General features: G+C 36.1%; 1 protein-coding gene across 2 annotated transcripts in view; it reads right to left on the reverse strand.

The window, feature by feature from the left end:
- LOC106883358 (bromodomain-containing protein DDB_G0270170) overlaps window positions 1-10,499 on the reverse strand; it is a 212,788-nt gene that overhangs the window by 166,043 nt on the left and 36,246 nt on the right. For both annotated transcript variants that reach the window (XM_052973507.1, XM_052973506.1), the window contains exon 4: window positions 4,901-4,938. In XM_052973507.1, coding sequence (XP_052829467.1) covers window positions 4,901-4,938 — 38 coding nt within the window. The remainder of the gene's footprint in view (window positions 1-4,900; window positions 4,939-10,499) is intronic.

Genomic DNA, 10,499 nt, shown 5'->3' on the forward strand with positions numbered 1-10,499 from the left:
ATATATATACATATATATGATGGGCTTCTTTCAGTTTCCATCTACGAAATCCACTCACAAGGCTTTGGTCGGCCCGAGGCTATAGTAGAAGACACTTGCCCAAGGTGCCACGCAGTGGGACTAATCCATGTGGTTGGGAAGTAAGCTTCATACCACACAACCACACCTATAAATGTTATACAATATCTTCTATGTTCTTTACATTATATATGTGCGTGAATGTGCAAGTGTATTTGTGTGCGTGAATGTGCAAGTGTATTTGTGTGCGTGAATGTGCAAGTGTATTTGTGTGCGTGAATGTGCAAGTGTATTTATGTGTGTGAATGTGCACGTGTATTTTTGTGTGTGTGTGTACACACTACACACTGAAAGAGACACAGAGGTGGATATAAGATGGTGTGTACGGGTTGAAGGAGCATTACACATGTACTTTGACACATTGACAGGTATACATCATTTGTTTATGACAAAATGCTAAAATATTCTTTCTACCTTTAGTAGTAGGAAGGAGGCAGGAGGAGGGACAGAGGAGGAGGAAGAGGCAGCAGTCCTTATCCAATATCTTCAGCACTGTCTCATTTTGTACCCTCCTGAATTATGCCCTCTGACTTTCAATGCTCTCAGCAGGCATTGCTTCATTACAACTTTTCTCATCATTCAACATCGTTATTACATATATTTCAAAACATGTTTTTTTGACTGACAGATGTTTTTCACAACATTTATTACTTTTAATTCAAACACACACACACACAAATGTATGTATATGTATCCATTCATGCATATGTATCCATTCACTCACACAGTAACATGCATACAAAATATATGTGCAGATACATATATTAAGGAACAAATACATACATTCACATACACAAATGTGTGCAGGTACCACATAGATATGTGCTCAGGCAGTAACACTCATACATATATATACATACAAATATAAAAATGTGCAGATATATACATGTGCAAATGCATATAACTTAGGCATTGTGAGATCCATAAGCTCCCTTTTGTGTGGACAATGTGCCATATTACATCTCACTCTTATTTAAATGATCCCCATTTGAGGTCTTCATGTGTCCACACCAGGGTGTTCATGGATTAACACTTTTTCCATTTTCATTCTTGAAGTAACCATGTCATTGCAGTCTTTGCCTGACAATTTGCACAAAATGTAATTTTTGCCTTATCACATTTTGCAGTAGCTGGGATCTGCCTTAGAATAATATTTCCTCATTTGCAATTCTATCTTTGAGGAACTTCTGTAGATGTCATTAGTGGAATGTGTCTAGCTTCTTGGCCACTTCCATCAACATTTTCCAGACTTCATTGCCAAACAAAACTGCTGAGAGAATTAATCCATTATATAACTGAACCTTCATGTCAGTACTGGTGCCTGTTGTTGCCTAGATTTATCAATTCAACCGTTCACATAACTAGCTATGCTTCCATTACTACTGATTACTCTGCCATGGTACGAGAAATTGCCATTGCTTTGATGAAGTTGAACAGTTGAGTTGTGGCATTAATCTGCATTACTTTGGTCTTTCCGCAGCTAATTATGAACTTGATCTTCCCTGCTCTCATTTCTACCAGCAATACAATATCATCAGCAAAGGCTAGGATCACCATATCTTTCTACTTTGCCCCACCCCTACCCAAACCACCACTATAATCCTACAATACTTGCATTGTTAGCCTCTTCATACAAGTTTACATACTAAATGTAAATGTAGACAATATTGATAAGGATGAGTTTTATTAACAGTTCTAAACCCCAATCAGTAACATTTCTAATCATGATGTCAAGTTGTTTATTGGTGACTTCAATGCATAGATCAGTAGTAGTAACCAGTAAAGCAGCCAACCATGTCACTGAGCCACATGGATGGTTGCAATGAGACCAGTGAAAATAGAGAATGTTTGGATACTGCTGTGAAATGTGAACAGCTGCCACATTGGTAGCATTTATTTTTGTGCACCAAACGATTCATAAAATGTCATGGCAATCATTAGATGACACACTGAAGATACATATATAAGTGTAGATACAAACAAGAGTGTGTGCCAATACATAAATATATATATATATATATATATATATATATATATATACACACATGTGCAGATACATATGTATGCAGAACCTATACATTTGGGCACAAATACATGCATACATGTCTACATAGTTGCTGTCTAAATTCCAAAGAAAATACCCGGCTTCCGGTTTGTAAGCTTACTCACATTATTGATGAGAAATTTTAAGAACATAATTACAGTGTGCATGCAGACACGTGTGTGTGTGCATATACACATAGTTGCTTGACCTAGAAAGAGCAGCCAAATTTCTCTCATATTACTCTCTTCTACTGTCTTAAAAATGTGGGAACAAAACGTGAGAATTTATGAATATACAGAACGTTCAAGGTTAAGACTTCAATACTTCTCTTAATTGAGGTGCTCATCAAAGATTCACTTGTAGTTAATCAACAACCACACTGACTATAAATTCTGAATGATTGACATTATTTTTAAATAACCAAAATTAAAAATAATTATCTGTTAAAGGGACTAGAGCTTTGAATTAGAGATTGAAGATTATCAAGAACTTTTGAATTTGTATAAGGCCAAATTTTGTAAGGAAGCAAACAATTTTTTTTTTTTATAGCAACATTCACAACACTTTTCAGAGCCTCCAAGACTGTTGAGCAGAAAGCAAATGTTTCCTCAAACTGACCCTGGTTTGAATTCTTGCAACAGAGTGAATTTCACCCACAACACCCAATGGCCATGCAATTGTGTTAAACTGGGGCAACAGATTAAGTCTACCACCTCAAAAACAGAAGCAATGTTTATGATGAACTTCTATTTATAATTTCCATTACCAAATTCCATTCACACAGCTTTGGTCAGCTCAAGGCTATGATTGAAGACATTTGACAAAGGTGCCACACAGTGGGACTGACCCCAGAAACACAGTCATCATTATTTTCTTGTTCACATGGATCAGACGGAATTTTTTAAAGTGGATTTTCTACAGCCAGATGCTCTTCCTGCTACAAACCCTCACCTGTTTCCATGTAAGGTAATATTTTGCCATGAATGACATATTTTCATGGATGATCGGAAACAAAGGATACCACTAGAATGGTGATGACGTGATGTCAAGCCAAGAAGACACAAACATAGACTCATGCACATATACATACATACAATTACAAACACATATATGAGGTGATACTGAAAAGTTCCTGGCTTTGGGTAAAAGAAAATAGAGGAGGATCAGTTAATTATGATTTTAGTCAACATATTCCCCTCTCAGATTCACACACTTATTGCAGTGGTCCTTCAGTTTTTCTAAGCCCTGGAAAAGAACTCATATGGCTGGGACTCCAACCAGGTCTTTTGCAATATCCTTAAAGCCAGAAACTTTTTAGCGACCCCTCATATATATTCATAAACACACACACATAATGGGCTTCTTTCAGTTTCCCTCAACTAGATTCACTCACAGTGCTTTTATTCACCACCCAAGGTGCAAAGCAGTGAGACAAAATCCAGAACCATGCGGTTGGGAAGCAGACTTCTTAACCACATGGCCATGCTTGCACACAATGAAATTCTTAACTGCACAGCCATGCTTGTGTCCTTAAAATCAATTTGGATGCATTTGATCAATTCTAGAAGGATAAAAAGTAAAGTAGACTCACAAAATATCTGAATTCTGCACATGGGATAAAACTATGAAACAGCTGTATGTTGCATCATGAAGGACATAGGCAATCAGGAATGACAAAATGCCAAGCTGAAAATATTGCTGCTACTTACTGTTGGGAATGTGGGAGGATCTAGATTATAATTTGGAAATTTATTATATTAGTGAATTATGGTGGTCAACAAAATGTTCACAGACTAGCAGTACAGCTTTGTACATCATCATCATCATTTAATGTCTGTTTTCCATGCTAGCATGGGTTGGACAGTTTGACAGGAGCTGGCCAGCCAGAGAGCTGCAACAGGCTCCGATTTCTACAGCTGGATACCCTTCTTAATGCCAACCACTTTACAGTGTTCTGGTTGCTTTTAACATGGCACCGGCACTGGTACTTTTACATGGCTTTTAAGTGGTACAGTTTTATTTTAAACATTAAGTTGCTTTTACAGTTAACAAATCCTACAGTCTTTTTAAATTAATATTTGAAAGAATGTGTATGTATTTTACTGTCTCTACTATATTTTTATGTATTTGATACAAAAGTATGACTGCTTTGTAAGCATATGTAGCAGAAGTTTCCACCCACTGTTGCAATCATTTCAGTACTGTGAGAAATTATGGAACAACAGAAGGTGATAGAGGCTTATTTTGATACCTTACTCTGTCTTATAATTTCTGTATTTAAATCCCATCATTACCTGTCTTTGGATAACAATCCTGACTAGCACTCATGCAACATATGATTCTACAATTGAGACCAATAAATAAATAAATAAAAACAACAGGGCATTAAGTGCATGCACATACACACATGTACTTACATGTGTACTAGCACAAACAAACATAAACATACCAAAAAATTACAATTGCAACACATTAATGAAACTGTAAAAATATGTAAAACATTCCAGAAGTTTACAGTGTAAATGTATACACATACACATGCTAGGTACACATGTATATAAGTCAAGACAAACAGATTCATGCAATAACATGTATGTATAAATATACATACAAACTTAATATACACATACATGAAAACCTAGTTGATGTCCAAATTCCAATTATGGTTCTTTGTTTCTGAGTTGAAGACAAGTGCTCTATTGTAAACAAATTGGAAAAATAATATCAGAAGAACATACACACACACACATAAATGATGAAATATAATATAAAAACTACCTTGTAAGGAGGGGTTGTTTCTTTTCTAAATTTGTTATCTGAAATATAAAAAAATATCAATATTATAACAGCATCTGTCAAATTTAATTAAAATAATAAGTGTTATCTTTTATTATAAACAAAATTAATAAAATCAAAAATAAAACCATACCATATTTACATAGATAATTATGCACTATTTTTCTCCATGAAAAAGAAAGATGATCATCTGATTTCCACAATACTGACTCTACAGCAGATACTCTTATACAACCTACACCAGTAAAGTTCAAAGGTCACTTTTGAATTTGCTTATGTTTTGTTTATGATTTGAACATTTTCAATGTATTTTATACAGCAATTATAATAAACCTGACTATACAACACTTCTTGGATATATCACAGTACTGTAGAAAAATTTGTGAGCTCCTTTGTAATGTTCCTTTCATTTTCAAGTAGTCAATATGTGTAGGAGTCTAATGTTGAGTAAAATTTATTTCCTCTACAACAAAGAGTTATACTGAATGTATAAAAGGTTTAATTATTAATTATTTAATTACTTTAGAAATTATTAATTATTAATTTTTATTGTGTGCTAATTGCAAAACATGCTTGTACATAGCTTAGAAGGATCACAGCATGAAATCAAAGAGGAAATCTGGAAGCTGTTGAATGGCAATGATTCATTAGAAGTCTTCTTGCCACATGACCATGACACTGCCCTTGTCTGCCAGTTTGATGACAATATCATCACAGCTTTGAAGGGGGTGGAGAGAGAGAGAGAGAGAGAGGTTTGGCACAGAAGATATTGGTGCATCATGATAGCATTTGGAAACTGAAGCAGTCTACTGCATGTGAACAAGCATCAGTAAATAGATCCAGAGTGCTGAACTGATCAAGGCCCAGCATCCAGTGTGATGGTCAGTAACCCAGGTCTGTGAAGTAGTTGGAGGATTTTGGTGTGGGAGATGTGCCTCTATACACACACATGCACACATATTACCATGCTATGCACATACGTTAATATATGTATATACAAGGTGTTCAGGCTAAATTTGATAATTTTTTTTTAAATCAAGAACAGTGTTCAATAAGTCAATGGCATTGGACACCATAAAGATTAAAGTTGTAGATGAGAAAATGTTAGTGGGCATGGAAGACTGGAAGCTATCTAAATATTTAGAAAAAAGCTACCTGTATTATAATTCATGCCAAGTATCAAAATGCCAACAGCATGACTGCTACTCAATGCTCTGTGAACACTGTAAAGGTTGTAAGACATGACATACAGCTGCAGCAAAGACTATGAAACTATGGCCAGGGGTGGGGGTGGGGGTCACAACAGGTGTTTTTACTGCATCTGCACACCGGAGTTCATTTCCACATCTTTGAACACGGCCTTTAGTCACAATTCAGACAGTTATGTGAAGCTGCAAGAGACTGTTGTCACTCCCTGATAGGAGAAGGTTGTTGCTGGAAAGAGTCAGAAGTGATTGTTGAAGAATTTTTCTATGACTTCACCAGCCCAAATTTTTGACATCCTAATTCTGCCAATTGTAATCCCATGGATTACTATGTGTGGGACACAGTTGAGAAAGACAGCAACTGCTCTACCTGCAACACCAAGGCTGAGCTGGTAGCCAATATCAAGGGAGTGTTTGAAGATATTCCCAGGAAATCTGTGAAAAAACGCCTGCACCAGGTTCTGGAGCTGTCTTGAGGTCACGGTGGTGGAGGCTGAGGGTGACTATTTTGAGCAAACTATTAACTCCCAGTTTATTTTTTTTAGATTTTTTAAAAAGTACTTTCATTTTTGGATGTGATATTGTGCTTTCTTTTCCTTTGATGCAAATGTCAAATTTAGCCCAGATACCCTGTGCATACATATTTACATTCATACATATGTACAGAAATGCATCCATCCATTCACTAGGACATTCCATCAGTTATGATGACGAGTGTTCCAGTTGCTCATGAAATTAGCATGCAGGTTGCTAGAGAGACACGCATACCCTCAAAGAGATTCAGCATGACACGCTGAATGTGACAAGGCTGGCCCATTGAACTACACATGCAACACATTTTTGCCAGCTGAGTGAACTGCAGCAATGCAAAATAAAGTGTCTTGCCCAAGGACACAGCATGCCACCTGCAATTACAGTCATGACTTTACAATCTTAAACCGAATGCACAAACCACTAAGCCATGCACCTCCAAACATGTATAATATATGTCCTTTAATGTGTAGGTACATGTGTGTGTGTGTACATGAGAAAGAGAGAAAGATAGAGGGGCATTTGAAGAGAGAGCAAGAGCATTGAAAGATAGAGCTTTGGGAAAAGATTTGCTTTTATAACTTTGACACATAAGGCACATTGAAATTGTAAGCAAACTTTTTGAAAAACTGCATGTGTGGGTGTGTGTTAGCCTTTATCAATGTCAAGTCTTTTTATATAAGGGTGTGTGTGCGTGCGCATAGGTGCATGTATGTTTGTATGGAGGAATGGCTGTTAAGTACAGGCATGGCCTTTTGGAATGAGTATGACTGTGTGGTTTTTGTTTCCCAAGAAAGTAGTCTTGGGATCAATCCCACTGTGAGGCATCTTGAGCAAATGTCTTCTGCTATTGCTTCAGACTGACCAAGGCCTTGTATGTGGCTCTGGAAGACAGAAAGTGTGTGTGTGTAGTTAAGAAGTTTGCTTTGCAACTATGTGGTTTCAGTTTCAGTCCCAAGTGTCTTCTACTATAGCCCTGAGCTAACCAAAGCCTTGTGAGGAATTAATAGATGGAAACTGTAAAAAGCCTGTCTGTGTGTGAGTGTGTGAATGCTTACAGTCTGCAACATGTCCACAGGAAATTGCTTGAGGAAAAACAGTGAGACTATATTGACTTTTCCCTGTCAACAATTCATTCTGTACCTCTGCACTTTTGAAGACAAGTAGAATGAAAATCCTGTACTTGCAAACAGGTAAGGGTTAGCAACAAGGAGGGTATCCAGCTGTAAAATAATACCTCAATAATAGCTCTTCACTCAATCTAAGTAAGAATACTGAAAATTAATAATGATGCTCATTTGTAACAATTACATGATATTAAGGCAAGGTAACAAAAAAAAAAAAATGGATACTAAGTGAATGACTATTGTATATATAGGCACAGGTTCAGTTCCACTGTGTGGTACCTTGGGCTTCTACTATAGCCTCAAACCGACTAAAGCCTTGTGAGTGGATTTGGTAGACAGAAACTCAAAGAAGCCTGTCGTATATGTGTGTGTGTTATAATTTAGAACAAACAGTAAAAGATTGTCATTATAGTACTTGGAGTTTCGAATGCTAGAGCGAAGAGCTACGATACATTCTCGTCAGCTATTAATGACAAGAGACGCTATGAAAAGCCATTAAATAAAAGCATCTGTTGCCAATAATAGCCAATGAGAATGCATCGTAGATCTTCGCTCCGACATTTGAAATTGAGTGCTATAATGACAACCTCTTACTTTTGTTCTAATTTATAACATATATAAATAATCCTCTATTTATCTAATATTGTTTCATTCTTTTGTTGTTACATTTTATTATTTTTATTATATACATATACATAGGTGCAGGAGTGGCTGTGTGGTAAGTAGCTTGCTTACCAACCACATGGTTCCAGGTTCAGTCCCACTGTGTGGCACTTTGGGCAAGTGTCTTCTACTATAGCCTCAGGCCGACCAAGCCTTGTGAGTGGATTTGGTAGACAGAAACTGAAAGAAGACCGTCGTATATATGTATATGTATATATATATGTGTGTGTGTGTGTGTGTATGTTTGTGTCTGTGTTCGTCCTTCAACATCGCTTGACAACTGATGCTGGTGTGTTTACATCCCTGTAACTTAGCGGTTCGGCAAAAGAGACCGATAGAATAAGTACTAGGCTTACAGAGAATAAGTCCTGGGGTCGATTTGCTCGACTAAAGGCGGTGCTCCAGCATAGCCACAGTCAAATGACTGAAACAAGTAAAAGAGTAAAAGAGTAAACAGAATATATATGTATATTTTTATATAAACACAGGCCTATTCCCCATTTTTTGTAGGAGTGGGTAGCTACAGCAAGACACACACTAGGCATTCTATTCATTTCCCAACTCAAAGAGGCAACCCCTGTTCTATATACTAATACATTCTATATATATTAATACGAAATTGATTGAATAAGTATTATTACAATAATAAATGTGTACATGTACCTGTGAGTGTAACTAAATCTGTTAGTTTAATAGCCTCTCTTAATGACTTAAAAAGCAACAGTGGCAATGATACAGAATTTCTAAAACTAAGTCTGTAAGATAATAGTTTTTGGTACCATGCTGACTTAAGGAAGTGAACTGATTTTCTTTGAAGTGGAATGGTAACAGACACAAAGGGTAATTGTTAAAGGTTATTCTTTTATGACATTCTTATCTTTAAATGTTCTTTTTCTATTTTCCTAAAATTCCAAACAAGTCTGTGGTTAAAGTTTCATTATTTTTTTTATTTCCCTTAATTTGTTTTTGTTAGGTTTTTTAAAAACTTGTATCTCTTTGTATTTTCTCATTCCTCTTTGTCAGAGGAATCTAAAAATGGTATTTGATGGGGATGGAGGGGTAATTTGGTGAAACTAAAGATAATACAGCAGTGTCTTGACTCTGGTCACTCCAAGACGTGCATGCATACAGCTATTATTGAATCATATTAATGCAATATTGCACATAATTGATGTAACATTCAGCAACTTAACAGCCAATAATGACGCACTGAAACAATTGCAGTGATTTGTCACAATGTAATAAAGCCTGTTCAATCCATCTCCCCATATTGAAATTTTTTTGTTTATACTCTATGGATATTTGCAGATTTCCACATTTATAGATCCAGTAACAGGAAAAGTCCTACTGTATAACACTTGCTAACTGATATCCATAGAAGAGTTTGTAGAATACTCTATAAGGTATTTTACCCAGATTTATATATATATATATATATATATATGGCTGGCTGGCTGGCTGGATGGATGGATGGATGGAGAGATAGATAGACAGACAGACTGATAGATATATAATATAATAATATTATAGATAGACTGATAGATATATAATATAATAATAGCAATAATTCTTGGATGCAATTTATAAATATTTAATACATCGCTATGAGCATTTCCACAAATCACATGACTTTAACATCAGAGTTTGTATCCTTGGGATGAGTACAGTATAGTCTGTATTATCCATGGGCATCCAGTTGATCATCATCATTGATTCATGTCATCAGACGATACTGCATTAGTGGATGAATCACAGAGGGATGTTTAACCCTTCTTGCCAGTATGAAGGCCAATCTAGCTATATGCTTCATATTCTTAATAGCTATATGTTAGATTGGCCTTCATACTGGCAAGAATGGACAAACATCCCTCTGTGATTCATCCACTAATGCAGTATCGCCTGATGACATGAATCAATGATGATGATCAACCGGATGCCCATGGATAATACAGACTATACTGTACTCATCCCAAGGATACAAACTCTGATGTTAAACTCATGTGATTCGTGGAAATGCTCATAGCGATGTATTAAATATTTATAAATTCCATCCTA

Source organism: Octopus bimaculoides, chromosome 16, assembly GCF_001194135.2.
Source record: "Octopus bimaculoides isolate UCB-OBI-ISO-001 chromosome 16, ASM119413v2, whole genome shotgun sequence".
Taxonomy (NCBI): Eukaryota; Metazoa; Mollusca; class Cephalopoda; order Octopoda; family Octopodidae; genus Octopus; species Octopus bimaculoides.